Source organism: Osmia lignaria, chromosome 8 (genome assembly GCF_051020975.1).
Source record: "Osmia lignaria lignaria isolate PbOS001 chromosome 8, iyOsmLign1, whole genome shotgun sequence".
NCBI lineage: Eukaryota > Metazoa > Arthropoda > Insecta > Hymenoptera > Megachilidae > Osmia > Osmia lignaria.
Window position 1 is genome coordinate 12,235,292 of NC_135039.1, and position 13,616 is coordinate 12,248,907.

Genomic DNA, 13,616 nt, shown 5'->3' on the forward strand with positions numbered 1-13,616 from the left:
TAAAACGAACAAATTATTTTGATAGCAGTCATAAAATATATAATAAATTACCTTTACCTTTCTCTTCAATCAAAAATGTTATTTGCATATTTAAAATTCAAATTTACCGGCGTCATTACGTATTTAGTACAAATAATACTTCATCCATGATTTGCAATCAAAAATTATCATTTAAAACAATTGAACGAGAAACGATCACTAATTCTAGTAATTTGAAGTGTCGATAGGTAGCGCATAAATCAGTATCGATTTATACAATAAACGATATCATTTTTAAATTTTTCAAATTTGCCACTACTTTTGATGAATTAAAACTTTAATTATTTTGCTTTTCAAAAAGCATTGTTTTTAACTCACGAAGTACTTATTCAATATTTAATAGTGATTATAATAAACGAATGAATAATAAAGTCTGTCTTTTGAATTCAGTACTTCATAAAATTAATTCAACTAGAAAGATTAATGAACGTTTCATTTTCGCGCCATGATGGCGCAATTACCATACGTTGCTCGACATTGCACTGATAGAGGTTAGGATGATTGCACTTGTCAGCCATAACATAAACAATTCTTAATGATGTATCATTGATCATATCAAGTGGCCAGGGGGGAACGGGGCAAGCATGTTGTCATTTTTTCGAAAAATATCAATCGGGGGGAAGATAAAGGATGGTTTGCCAACAGGCGACGAAATGGAGGTTACAGAAGGCTGCCCAGATGCGAGAGAGCAAACTCTTGTCTCGCAATCCGACACGGAGCTTAAGGAATCTGTTTATGGCAAGTTAATGCTGCAAAATGATCAGAAATTACTTAATTAGCACCTTTAATTGATAGATTTGATTAACCAAAAATGTATGAGCCCTTCTTATTGAGTTTGTTATTTGATAAATAGTTAATGACAATGCATTTTATCAATTGACAAATGAAATGAAAATCATACATCAATTAACAAATACTTTTACCAAAACAGTTCATTTCTAAATTATTTTTATCAAAGCTTACATAGGTTAAAATTAACATAGATCTATTAAGAACAATCAAGGATCCCGAGAAACCACAAACATTAGAACAACTGGATGTCGTCTATGAAGACTGTGTTGAAATTTCAAGGCATACCCCAAAAGGAATATCTGTGATACGGATTGAATTTAATCCGACTGTACCACATTGTTCTTTAGCAACATTGATCGGTCTTTGCATTAGGGTAAAGCTAGAGCGTCATTTGGTAGCTCTATTTAAATTAGACATATACATTAAACAAGGTGCACACTCAACAGAACAAGAAAGTAAGTATAATTAGTTACATCGCACGAATCAATTACTATAACTAATTACAAATATTCTACATTTCAGTAAATAAACAAATAAATGACAAAGAGAGAATTGCAGCTGCCATGGAGAATCCTAATTTAAGAGAACTAGTAGAAAAATGTATCCAAGAAGAAGAATGAAAGACTAGATTTTTATGGTGCATGGGTTATACTGTAGTGTACGAGTTATTTTTGTATAATTCATTAAATAATTTAATTGATTTAGACTATGTTCTAATACGTAAAATACTTTTTAAAGAATGAATTATTTATAAACACAGAGGCTCGACGTTAAACACCAATTAAATGTTTCAGAACACTGTAGTAATTAATTATAAATTAATATAAAATTTGATTTTATCAATGTTGATGGTGGCATAATGCCATACATTTTTGTATCAATAAATTATAATTTATATATCATCATTGGATTTTATTCTTTCTTAAACTAAACAATTAACCGATACCATAAATCAATTGCTCTAACGAGAACCAAGGAAGAACGGTGTAGAGGAAGAACAATTCCTTTAGAAGAATCAATTACAATCATGGATGTCCAACACGAGAAAAACGAATTCTAGCACCGAAAGATGATTACTTCGGGGAAGCTCGAAGGTAACGGGTGAGGGAAGGTGACCAGTGAGAGGTGCCGGGGCAAGATGGGAATTATCCAGGGCCCCTTTCAGGCCCCCGAAGATGTTCCCCAGACACTTGGGTGGGAAGAATCTGGGTTACTCGAGCCAGAAGGGAATGTGGGCCGGCTATATACCGGTTGCCTGCTCGTACACCACAGTTCATTCTTCTTTCTCGTCGCGATCGACAACTCGTGGACGAGCTAACAGTTTAACATTGGATCTATCAGAAGGCAACGAAAAACCGTTTTTCGTGTCTCGTTACCAATCGATCTATCGATCGATTAAACGGAAAATTCCCCGACGATTTAGGAGCATTCGACGACCCAGAAGGAAGCTTCTCTAGGTAAGTGCACCTGGAGAAATCGAAAGCGACGACCCGATGAACGAACGATCGTGTCGCATGACCCGCACAGGGGCTACAGAGCTTTCTCTTTATCGATCCTTTTCCTGCAGCCGTTTTGGCGCGTTACTTTAGTACTCGTCAATGGCGTCTCTGACAAAAGAATTTCAGTTGATCTTCATCAAAATAACATTTCAGTCAATAAAATAATTTTCTTTTAGAAATTTTTATACACAATATTTGTAATACTATTGAGAAAATTTTGACTGAAATTTCGTGCGCTATTGTTCATTCAAATTACCCCGGTGTTAGTCAAAGAGCCTTTGTTTAAGGAAAACAAAAGAACGTGTAACTGTCGGTCCCTTAATTAGCTAAGTTCTCTCATTTACCTTTAATTAACAGCTCGTGCCCAATTAACTTTCATCGAATTCACACCATGAGAATTATCTCTGTTCATAGTCGACGAATGTTAATTACACTAATTCTGATATTTTTGAAAAAAATAATTTTAAATAATAATAATACTCTAGAAAAATCGCCAATTTTCTTTATTCTAGTTTTTTAGGTAAACACGATTGTTTTGACGACGGCTCACTTTCTCTTCGATTCGCGAGAGGCGACGGGGTTTATCTTCGCGAAGGTACTTTCCTTGCGTAATATCGGCACACGTGTACGCAACGATGCAGCTTGTAACACACGTGAAGCATTACTTCGGCCGAGAATTCATTGCATCTCCAGTTAACGATCTCCTCCGCGAAAAGGGGGGAAAGAAAAAAAAAAGCAAACCCGCTTTTTCCCCTCCGTTCATCATTTGAAAACTGCTTGGTAAAGCAATAGAGAGAAACTCTCCTCCTCGTTAAGCGTGTCACGGTATTCAAGTAAAAGTATTGAATTAAAGATTACGCGTTTCCTAAAGTGGACGTCTAATTCCTGTTAGAGAATCAAATTGTTTCCTGAATTTGAAATCTTAAAAGTACCCGGCTACGCTTTATCCTTAGATCGTACAGAATTCTTGTCGCTACTGTTAGCTGAACTTGTTAACATTCGAAAAAAAAGAAATGTATCTAATTTTGGCGAGGCAACAGGTGCCATGACCCACATGTCGTTAAAAACAAATTTGCATAGGAAAACGAGCCATTCACCAACATTCGTACTGACCTTATATCTTGCATTTTAATTCAGTGTTATCATCGCTAAAAATTGTTGAAGCGTTTGGGTATAATAGAGGTGCCTCCAGAAGTAGAGTCGGTCCTGGGCCCAGGCAGACTAGGCGGCCGCCTAGGATCCCCAAGGTCCAGGGTCCCCATAAGACGATTTTGCGTCTAAGAATGCAAGAGTAGTGTTTACTTCAATATTAATGTAAATTAGTTATACAAGCTTTAATGTTAATTTTATAAATTTTATTTGAGGTACTTTTTTTATGTGAAGCCCGGAACTCCGAAATCTCAGGGCCGACCCTGTCCAGAATGCGCGTATGAGGTGTCGATAAAGATAGAATACGGATGAGGTAATGATCCTTGATCAATCTGAAACGAGTAAAAGTCGAAATTGAACCGGTAGCGATTTTTTTTTATTTCATTGAACGCATCGGCACACACCTGCCTCCTTTTTGTATCGTCGTACTCGTCCCGAATACGCATGCGCGGCGGGCTTACGGACGGGGAGCCGTTAAGAAAGACGAAGAAGCGACAGCCAAGTGCTTAACCGGACGATATAAAGCCGGCCAGATAACGGTTTCACGAGCACATACACGGATACGAAATAAAGCCACCGATCTCTCCCCTTTTTCTTATTCTTTTGCCAATACACTTTTAACCCTACAAATAAGGACAAACGATTGAGTAGCGATATTAAAAAAATGGAACTCTTTCATTTATAAAATTTAAACTTACTGTAACATCCTGAAACTCTGTACAATAAAGATTGATACTGCGTATATTTTTTAAACTACGAAATTAGAAAAAAATTTAACTTATTATTACCTTCTGATGATAAATAATACTAGAGTGAAATTCAAGATGGCGCTAGAAAATTTGATGACGTTGCATTTTCCGCGAAATTCAAATTTGAAATTATGAAAGTATTTCTGAATTTCATAATATAAATAGGAAACTCTTCTATACATTTTATTATGAAATAAAAGTCTCAGGCTCAGTGACAATAAAAAATTTGATCATAGATAGGCTTGGAAAAGTGTCATTGAGAACTTCCAATTTCTTAACACTCCATAATTAGATAATAACTGTTACGAAATTCATAAAACAATATTGTGTCGAAAGTCTCATCCGGTCGACGACTGTCCATATAAGGAATTCTATGAACATCCTCTCTTCCTTTGAATTCCCTACTAAAAAGTAGACAAAATGTTGTATCTTGAATTACAATCAATAAAATACCATAAGCATCATTCCGGTTAATTAAATCTGTGGATACTAGAAGCGGAAGAAATTCTTCTTCCATCGAGACTCGCAGTTCGCGGTTGCGTCAACCGATAATTGAAAAACAACCTTACTATAATTTAATTAATGGACGTATTGCTTCAACCGCAAGAATACTAGGCAAATTACACAGGATGGTGTACTGAACTTTGCTCGGGGTGTTTAAGTTGTTTGGTAAACGAGATTTTTTTTAAATCGTTTGTTTGATAATTGATTCACCTCTTCCGCGATGGTACTAGCATTTCTTCAATCCAGGTGAACGACCGCTGACACTGATTTTTAGCGAAAGCAGCGCCATTAAAAGTGGGACTTAATTAACTCTATAGCAGAGTAGAATTTTAAATACAAATTCATTGTCATTCTGTACAGGAATCAGACACAAAAGGGTTAATTTAATGTCGACAATGTTGTAGAAGATGAAAAAATAAACAGCTTCCTTTTCATTACCTTGTCAAGTTTTTCATGCAGTACAGGAAACTAAAAATCGTTGCTTCTAATATTTTTTCATATCTTGAAATGTCATAACTCTTTTGCAATGACACATTCATAATTTCCTTGAAATTGTTCTCTACAATATAGCACTTTGTGTTCTACTATCATTTTCCTTACTTTCTTGCATTATAGAATGTTGTAGTGTAATTGTGATTACTATTCAGAGGCGCACTTTGCTCCTTAATTGTGAGTATCATCCACCGGTATCGTGGAGCTGATTTAGAAAGTTGCAAGCCTATGGAGCCTCCAAGGAAAGTTAGCGGAACGAAAAAAAACCACGACGACCTGTTGCAAAATCCCCTCGCACCTTTCCTTGTCGTCGACGCGAGAGAACCATCATCGGTGGCAGCATCTCTCTTTCTCAAATGATAATTCACCGTTGAAAACTCTCCTTTCACCCTGGACAAAGATTCGTTCCCAAGACACTTTTACTAGGGCATACATTTAGAATGGAAAATAACGTTTTCCTGAAACATTTGCGAGCGCCTGTTTTCTCTCAAAGGAGATTAAGAAATAATTATCAAATTATTTGTTCAACCTTAGAACTATTTAAATAAAACTCAACTTGTCTTTCTTTTTTAAAGAACAATAAATATGAGGACGATATGGTTGATGTTACTTTTTGTCGGTGTCGCTGTACACGCTCAACGTCGACTCGCTCTTCCTGATCCACGCAGTTGTGCAAATAGTAAGCGAACTGGTTTATAAAAATATAGTTGTGATTAAATGTTCTTTGAGGATGAAAGAAAATAAAATAAAAAATGAAATCAAATTGTTTCAGGAGTACGACATGCTACCTACAGGGATGCTAGAGGTGTTGCACATTCATACTTCTTCAGTTGGGAGCATCAGCCTACTAGAAGTCTTGAGGTAGACTGGCTCGATGCTCGTAACATTTGTCGCAGACACTGTATGGATGCAGTCTCTCTTGAAACGCCGCAAGAAAATGAGTTTATCAAACAGAGACTCGCTCGAGGTTGGCTACAAAACAAGATCTAATTACATTTTTATATCAAGGAATGTACCTCACTTTGTTACGTTTACATAGGAAATGTGAGATTCATTTGGACATCGGGACGCAAATGCAACTTCAATGGCTGCGACCGACCGGATCTTCAGCCCCAGAATATAAATGGATGGTTCTGGTCAGGTTCTGGGGCTAAAATCGGCCCCACTACACAGCGCAACTCCGGTGACTGGAGTAACACTGGTGGATACGGTCAACCGCAACCTGACAATCGCGAAGCTGCTCAGGTAAATTAATTTTCATTTTAAAAATTTATTTCTCTGAGTTTCTTGTATTTAATGTATGATAAAATGTTTGTGTTCCAGGGCAACGACGAGTCTTGTCTATCTATCCTAAACAACTTCTACAATGATGGTATCAAATGGCACGACGTGGCTTGTCATCACCGGAAACCGTTTGTGTGCGAAGACAGTGATGAACTTCTGAACTTCGTCCTCTCTAGAAACCCTGGCATACGCCTTTAAACTTTACTCACCAGTTTTCTGCGATTCTTGAATATTTAATATCTGAGATTGTTTAAGAGAAAAGTTAATTGATTTAATTGTAATTTGATTCTAAATTAACTTTCATCGTTTGTATCTAAAAGTCTAATTTTAATTTATGAAGCGCCTTTTATATTTTTAGATACTGAAAGATCTGCCATAATATCCAAACAGTATCGGATATTAAATGATCAAGAATTACGTTAGATTTTACATCAAGTAGAAACTGTCTCTAATTTTAAACTTTTGTACACCTTTTCTATACAAAATAAAAAGCATTTGCCAATACTTTTGAAATTTATATCATTGTCCTTTTAAAGAGTAACACAGCGTCGAATTTTTAAAAAACATTTATTTTATCCCTTATCAGTACCTTGCAGCTTACACCTTTATAGCATATTTCCTTGGTGGAAAGGCAGATCGTTTGCGTACTTCTTTAAGGGTCTTTCTGTTGGCTTGATAAGGCGTCAACGCTCTCCTGATTGCCCTTGTCTTCTTTGGCCTCAAATCCAGAGGCTTGTACTTTTTGTTTTTATACAACAAACGCAGATTTTCTTTCTGCTTTTGATGCATAATAATGTATACTCTAGCTATCGCCTTTCTCACTACACGGCTGAAAGATATACAGAATTTTTAGATTCGTGAAAATGAAACAAATTAAATCCAAGTTCTTCATTTTATACAATACATTTCATTTAATAGATTGCTTGCGATATCCCAAATTTATACATACATCTTTGATAACTTAGAGGCAGCACCACCAGTCACTTTAGCAACACGAAGATTTGTCAGCTCTGTTTTGAGCTCCTCAAGCTGCTTTATCAGCTCCTTCTTGTCTTTTGTCCTCAGTTCAGTACATTTAATCTTGCCCTAAAAATAAATCACTTTTATCATTCTGGACCATGTCGTATAACCACTTAGGATTTTGTCACTTTTAACAACTACTTTGTGATACAAATTTTTAAGTTGAGGTAATTCTAATTTAATTATTGAACATTTAAAAAATGTAAATGATATGATTCAGGATTAATACAGGAAAATATTAACGAAAATAAATAATGTTTACGTTGAAAGATGAGGTTAAACATCTTGTTAACATGTACAAAAAGAGAGGTTATGTGTATGATTGTCTTTTTAAGGTTCATCAGGCTGACAAAAATTTAGACATATCTTAATTCATATTTTTATTAAAAACGTAATAATTATACTTCCGCAAAACGATTAATAAGGATGTTTTAAATAAAAATAGATTTTTATTCGTTCACTAACCATCTTGGCGTTTATCCTCTTCCACGGAAAAAGAAATAAGAAAGAAAATCACGGATTAATGAAAAGTATAGACAAGAATCTTCCTCACAATCTTCATTGAATCAGCGCCATCTAACAATTAAAAGAAGAAATGAAGTTCGAATGATAATAATTGTATTTCTAATAAATAACAAATTTTAGGCTTTTTTACCAGAAAAATAGTCAATTTATTATAAATTTACAAATTGTTAAATAAATAACATATATTTATTATATGGTCAATGAATAAAGTATCATCAGATCATCCTCCTCTAACGCCATCTTTCCAGATAACCTCTAAATTTGAATGTCATTTTTGAGGTTAGATTTAAGCGAATACAAATTTTGAAATAACAATTAGAAAAATTAATACGACAGTCACAATTAAAATAATGATATAATTTTATGAACTAGTTTATACAATCTGACGAATATTTTTATGTCAAATATTAATTGTCTTAAAAGAACGTTCATATAAAAGATGTTCACTATGTTTTGAAGTATAAGAAGAAAATAAATATAACAAATGACTTGAATTGTACTTTTATCCTTTTGTAAACTGTTATTTGATTAATCGTTTTATGTTAACAATGAATTATGAAACTGATGTACGAAAATTTCAACAGGCTTTGTTGGATGATGCTCTTTTAAAGGTAGATTGTTGAATAAAAACAATGACAAATTTTGTAATCAGTCCAGAGTTAAGAATAAAGTATTGTAAACAGTTATTAAACTTTTTTATATAATATAAATATTCTTTTCTTAACACTGGATATTATTTGTTCAAGGGCATTCAAAGAAATGAAGAACAGTGCAAAGTATGGAGATCTTATAAAAAGGGTCACGAAAAAGTTGCAGAAACATTGCAAACTTTTCAAAAAGATTTACATGTCAATTGTATGGTACCAATTGGTAAAAGAGCATTAATGAAAGGAAGATTAATTCACACTAATGAAGTCCTTACTTTCTTGGGTGATGGATACTTTGCAAAATATAGTGCTACAGGAGCAGCAGCTCTCTGTCAAAGAAGAATACAAAGTATAACTAATGGATTATAAAGTAATATTGAATTTAATTAATAGTAACTATAAAATAATAAATTTTTTACATTAGAAGCAGAGGAAATGCTAAAAAATCTAAGCACAGAAAGAGATTTATATGAAACTAGGATGATGGTATTGGAAGGTGATCTCTTTGAAGATTGTGCTGGTACAGAAATTGTTGAGCATTGGAATGAAGAACAAATTGATGAATGGAGAAGTAGTTATTTATATTCTATGATTGTCTTTTTCAGACATGCACAAATAGTTAAACAATCCCTAATTTTATTTATAGAAAAACATAGAGAAAAAGAGAAGGAGTATCATCAGAAATTAAGCAAAGTTCGGCAAGAAGAAAGAAAAAAGATTGAAACAGAAGAAGATCTCTTTAACAGACTTGATCAGCTTGAAATTGAAGAAGAGTTAGCAGATGAACTCGATCGGTATACTTCCAACATTTTTGCGAATCTTTTCATTTTTTTTCTAATTTTTCAAATAAAAAATATTTTGATTTATAGATTAGAAGAGGAAGGGTATGAACTTTTTGGAGAAGAATTAGGAGAAGGGGAATATGAATATGAAACAGAAAATTCCTCAGAAAGTGAACAGGATAGTTCCAGAGAGAAAGATGAACATATTTTAGAATCTGTGAAGGAGAGTAAACAAAATGTTAAAAGTGGAACAGTAAAGTCAGTTTCATTTGCAGAAACAGATAGTAGTATAAAAAAGGATGAAAAATTAGAAAAAGCAGAAGATACAAAGAGTGAAGATGTAGAAGGTTCAGAAGAAGATATTCTTCACATAGAATTTAGTCATTCATCAAGTAACCCAGTTATAAAATCGGATGGAGATTCGATAGAATCGCCAGCAGATATTTATAAGATATTTGCCAAGCCTAAGTCCATTTTAAAAAGATCACCAAACGATGTTATTCCTGTACAAGCTGCTCCTCCTGATTATAGTACAGAAGAGGATGAAGAAGAAGAGGAAGAATCAAATAAACCTTCAGCATACGAAACCGTAAGAATACTATGTTACATGTATTCTCCCTATGCTTCACTGTACATTCTACTAATGGAAATAATTTTGTTACCTTCAGGTGGTAAAAGATATTAAGGAGAGGGATACAGCAGCACCTACAACCGATGCTTCGAAGACAGCGAAGGACACTCGGCCGATTAGTAAATTCAAAAGAGATCGCCAGCTGAAACAATAATAGCTAATTAAATATACACTTTGATGCTAGCTTTTTGCTAAAAAATAAAAATTGTACAATGAATTTTTTTTAGTCATCTTTTTGTAAAAAAAAAAAAAAAAATGAAGAAATGTATCATACTAAGTACAAAAATAAAAGTATTTCAAGTTACATAAGATTTGTTTGGACGCACCCTGGTAAACAATAGTTGAGGGAGCATAATAGGAGAAACAATCGGCCTTATACCCAATCGGTCAATAAGATGCTAATATATTCAGTTCAATTGCTGTTACTCTATCGACTAGGAAACAATTATGGTGTCGAGTTTAAATTGCATGTACTTCAACCAAACACATGCTTTCATTGCATTAATAAACGTATAGCAATTATTTCTTCAATCAGTCTAAAAAAAAATCTAACTATAATTCAGAAATATAATAATATTTATTGTTATTATTATAGTTCATTTAAATGAAAAATAATGCCAAGCATAAAACTGTATGTCAATGCACAACAATGTAAGTTATTAGTTATAAATTAATTCGGTGCCTTTTCTTTTTTTTAATTAATGGCTTATTTTCAAGGGGTTATATCATATTCTCGCGCCATTTTTCAAATTCACAAAAGCGCGGAAAAATATTCGAATTTAAAATAGTAACTAGGAAAGTATAATAATAAAAGTACCGAATTAATTTGTACACAGAATACTACAAATTAAAAGATTAATCACAGGTTACAGCGGACTTGATATTGACATTATATTGTTTCTTTTCGCACTGGCTGTCCTTCATTATTCGCGCAGCCTACTTTCGTAACGTCCATTATTGACAATTCCTCGAAGAAAAGAGGCAGAGCAATCTCGCGCGGAAACTTCCTGAATATTATGAAAGAATTCATGCATTAAATATTATTTAAATACTACTCTGCTTGCTTGTGAAATCCATCTCTTCTACAATTAATATAAAAATTAATATATCTCTTCTTTCCTTTGAAGATTTCTTTCTGAAAATTTCTTCAATACGATTCGATCTCCCTTTACGTAACTATGATCTGAAAGTAGAACAGTGATTTTTTAAATAATTACCCCTGCTTATTTCTAAAATCCATCAGTTCAAACGTTAAACCATTCAATCTGTATTTGAATGAGGTGTTTTTTCTAGCATCAGTTCCCAGAGATCCAATTCAGTTTAATCATCCACAATAATGATCCAAAATGATGTTTCATTAATCTCACGTTAAAAACCATATCCTTGATTCACCTTCGATACTGATGGCTGATCGAAGAGTCTGCCAAAGATGATGAAATAATGAAGTTTTTTATTAGACGCCTGATCTTCCCTGGCTCGATTCATTATTCCCATGAAATTTCACAACAAATCTAAATACATCAAAGCAGACAAGTACAAAATCATCCGTAGGATGCTTGCGCAATAAGAATTGGGACGAATTTAGAGCATCCTTTGAACACGTAACGACCTTGTCTATCATGCTAGCACGCCTGCGAGCAGGGGAGAGATTATAAAGAGAGGTTATTGCGAAGATCCTTTCAATTATCACGAAGAAACTGTACCGAGATCTAGAAGCATTGTTTGATTTTCTCTTCTTTACATTTTATGCTGATTTCAATTTTCTTCTTCACTTTGTAGGTCGACCTTCTTCCAATCCAACGTCGAGCAACGCTTCATCTGGAATATATTGAAAAAGTAATTCAGTATTTAATTATTATGCGACACCCTCAAGGGGAAAGCTATTGTAACCCCTTGGGGGAAATAAATTAAGATCAAGATTATTATGATAGATGTTGAGAAAAATACAAAATGATCTACTTAGAACCATAAATCCGTGTCTCGTTTGTTCCTGTATTTTTAAACTGTACGTTAAGATAAGTTGGCCCGTTGCGAAATGAATTTTTGGCCGAACAATAGGGAGCAAACTACCGAAAACCGACGGCATCATTGTTAAACGTCCAACGGTGGAGCCATGTGCTTATCGTAACGCAATGGTTTCCGTTCACGTAACGGTGAACAATCAGGGAAAGGTTACGAAAGGAATCGAAAGTGAGAATTCGCACACTAAATAAACAATAAAGCCCCTCTTGATTAGGTTTTCATTTTAACTAATTGATCAAAGAGATTAGATCGACCGTTCTGATAGTGGCCATTGTCCTAAACCAGATCAGCAATTATTCATCTCGTTGCACCTCCTAACTAGGTACAAGTCCTAGGACACCAAGAACGGTTCTCAGTCATCTTAATGGTTGATCGTTTAATTGATCAGAGCTTCCCAGTTTCCTGCAATGTTGAGGGAAACTTATCAATTTTATTGTAATTCATTAAATCTTTGTTAAATTGATGAAGAGATAATACGAGTATCTAAACTTACAATTATGTTAAAATTATATATCTTCTGAATGAAGCTGAACAACTCTGAGATGGCACCGATTGCGAAACAAGATTATCCGTAATAATATAACAACGGTGGTTAAGAAGAATGACCAAGTCGAAAAGCAATTTTAACGCCGTTCAAATGTACTTTCTAAATCGGTCCGCGTGCCAATCTCGTCGGATTCAGCATTCATTTGCGTTACACATTGTGCTCAGCTCGTGCCGTTTCTTGTCACGCGTCGTTGCTCGTTACATGCCAACAAACTCGTGTTGAGATGGAAGATCCTTGATGCGTTGCGGTCTGACGCCGACGAAACGAATGGATCTTTCATTCCTATTATGCAACTACGATTGTGTTTTAGGATGTAGTACACCCTCCAGCGGGATGGATACAAATTTCAATGAATTGCCATCAATTAAACACACGTATATCATGCCAGGTGTCTAAATCAGCATAAATTTGTTTCCAAATTATTTAAAAGATCCCAAGGAAGTACATTTGCTTTAATCTCTCAGTCATTAAGATCATAATCATATCTTTGTCTCTGATCATCACACAATCAAGAGTGCCTAGGGAATTCAGACAGATTAAATCAAGTTCGCTTTAACCTAGACCTGACTTGAACTTATCCTAATACGTACTGTATTCCATTCCAGACTGCGCAATGCCTTCAATTTACCAAACATAGGTTAGTTGTACAATTAAATTTCCAGCTTGTCCAAGAGCAGCCCAAGAGGTCAGGGGAGACGGAGGAAACCTAAAGGATGGTTGCAAAATCCTCCAATGAATCAAGAGATGGACAATGGTCCTTGGTGTTAATTAAGCCCCTTATTGGCTAATTAAGAGGTTCGAGCAGCAAGAGTCTTCAGCCAGATTCGCCGGCAGGCTGTCCCACGCGATGAGGTAATCAGCTTTCTCCGCTCTAGAAGACGCTCGGCGTTCCTCTCATACACGCGCCGCCCCAAAATCGCACATGCCTCGGGCA

The 13,616-nt window shown here is 34.7% G+C and overlaps 4 protein-coding genes across 10 annotated transcripts; 3 read left to right on the forward strand and 1 right to left on the reverse strand.

The window, feature by feature from the left end:
- The first annotated feature begins 494 nt into the window (after positions 1 to 494).
- On the forward strand, positions 495 to 1,734 carry galla-1 (cytosolic iron-sulfur assembly component galla-1). The gene is made up of 3 exons (XM_034329670.2): positions 495 to 777; positions 1,023 to 1,286; positions 1,354 to 1,734. Exons 1-3 carry the CDS (start codon positions 624 to 626, stop codon positions 1,449 to 1,451), a joined length of 516 nt encoding a protein of 171 aa, XP_034185561.1. The 5' UTR covers positions 495 to 623; the 3' UTR covers positions 1,452 to 1,734.
- RpL35 (ribosomal protein L35) lies at positions 1,022 to 8,104 on the reverse strand. Of its 4 annotated transcripts, none has more exons than XM_034329674.2 (4): positions 7,994 to 8,104; positions 7,458 to 7,594; positions 7,098 to 7,337; positions 1,022 to 5,614 (listed from the first exon to the last, which is right to left on the reverse strand). In XM_034329674.2, the coding sequence occupies exons 1-3, from the start codon at positions 7,994 to 7,996 to the stop codon at positions 7,106 to 7,108; spliced, it is 372 nt and encodes a 123-aa protein (XP_034185565.1). In that variant the 5' UTR covers positions 7,997 to 8,104; the 3' UTR covers positions 1,022 to 5,614; positions 7,098 to 7,105. The 4 variants fall into 4 exon arrangements, with proteins under 4 accessions (XP_034185565.1, XP_076545859.1, XP_034185566.1 ...); XM_076689744.1 differs by lacking the exon at positions 1,022 to 5,614 and adding an exon at positions 5,958 to 6,196; XM_034329675.2 differs by lacking the exon at positions 1,022 to 5,614 and adding an exon at positions 6,551 to 6,689.
- Positions 2,148 to 7,012, forward strand: CTL5 (C-type lectin 5). 2 transcript variants are annotated; one of them, XM_034329669.2, is made up of 5 exons: positions 2,148 to 2,288; positions 5,800 to 5,903; positions 5,997 to 6,191; positions 6,264 to 6,469; positions 6,548 to 7,012. In XM_034329669.2, the coding sequence occupies exons 2-5, from the start codon at positions 5,810 to 5,812 to the stop codon at positions 6,704 to 6,706; spliced, it is 654 nt and encodes a 217-aa protein (XP_034185560.1). In that variant the 5' UTR covers positions 2,148 to 2,288; positions 5,800 to 5,809; the 3' UTR covers positions 6,707 to 7,012. The 2 variants fall into 2 exon arrangements, with proteins under 2 accessions (XP_034185560.1, XP_076545857.1); XM_076689742.1 differs by lacking the exon at positions 2,148 to 2,288 and adding an exon at positions 4,764 to 4,897.
- Positions 8,105 to 8,280: 176 nt separating the features above from the next.
- Positions 8,281 to 10,323, forward strand: uri (unconventional prefoldin RPB5 interactor). Of its 3 annotated transcripts, none has more exons than XM_076689740.1 (6): positions 8,281 to 8,664; positions 8,800 to 9,049; positions 9,128 to 9,271; positions 9,347 to 9,494; positions 9,570 to 10,071; positions 10,151 to 10,323. In XM_076689740.1, the coding sequence occupies exons 1-6, from the start codon at positions 8,593 to 8,595 to the stop codon at positions 10,265 to 10,267; spliced, it is 1,233 nt and encodes a 410-aa protein (XP_076545855.1). In that variant the 5' UTR covers positions 8,281 to 8,592; the 3' UTR covers positions 10,268 to 10,323. The 3 variants fall into 3 exon arrangements, with proteins under 3 accessions (XP_076545855.1, XP_034185556.2, XP_076545856.1); XM_034329665.2 differs by having other exon boundaries at positions 8,284 to 8,664; positions 9,125 to 9,271; positions 10,151 to 10,320; XM_076689741.1 differs by having other exon boundaries at positions 8,587 to 8,723; positions 9,125 to 9,271; positions 10,151 to 10,320.
- The last annotated feature ends 3,293 nt before the right edge of the window (positions 10,324 to 13,616 follow it).

Coding starts and splice junctions, on each gene's coding strand:
- galla-1 (XM_034329670.2), top strand. CDS start 624: ATGTTGTCATTTTTTCGAAAAATATCAATCGGGGGGAAGATAAAGGAT. Junction 778..1,022: donor GCTTAAGGAATCTGTTTATG/GCAAGTTAATGC, acceptor AAATTAACATAG/ATCTATTAAGAACAATCAAG. Junction 1,287..1,353: donor ACACTCAACAGAACAAGAAA/GTAAGTATAATT, acceptor TCTACATTTCAG/TAAATAAACAAATAAATGAC.
- CTL5 (XM_034329669.2), top strand. CDS start 5,810: ATGAGGACGATATGGTTGATGTTACTTTTTGTCGGTGTCGCTGTACAC. Junction 5,904..5,996: donor TCCACGCAGTTGTGCAAATA/GTAAGCGAACTG, acceptor AAATTGTTTCAG/GAGTACGACATGCTACCTAC. Junction 6,192..6,263: donor CAAACAGAGACTCGCTCGAG/GTTGGCTACAAA, acceptor ACGTTTACATAG/GAAATGTGAGATTCATTTGG.
- RpL35 (XM_034329674.2), bottom strand. Junction 7,338..7,457: donor GCCTCTAAGTTATCAAAGAT/GTATGTATAAAT, acceptor TATATCTTTCAG/CCGTGTAGTGAGAAAGGCGA.
- uri (XM_034329665.2), top strand. CDS start 8,593: ATGTTAACAATGAATTATGAAACTGATGTACGAAAATTTCAACAGGCT. Junction 8,665..8,799: donor TGGATGATGCTCTTTTAAAG/GTAGATTGTTGA, acceptor TATTTGTTCAAG/GGCATTCAAAGAAATGAAGA. Junction 10,072..10,150: donor AACCTTCAGCATACGAAACC/GTAAGAATACTA, acceptor TGTTACCTTCAG/GTGGTAAAAGATATTAAGGA.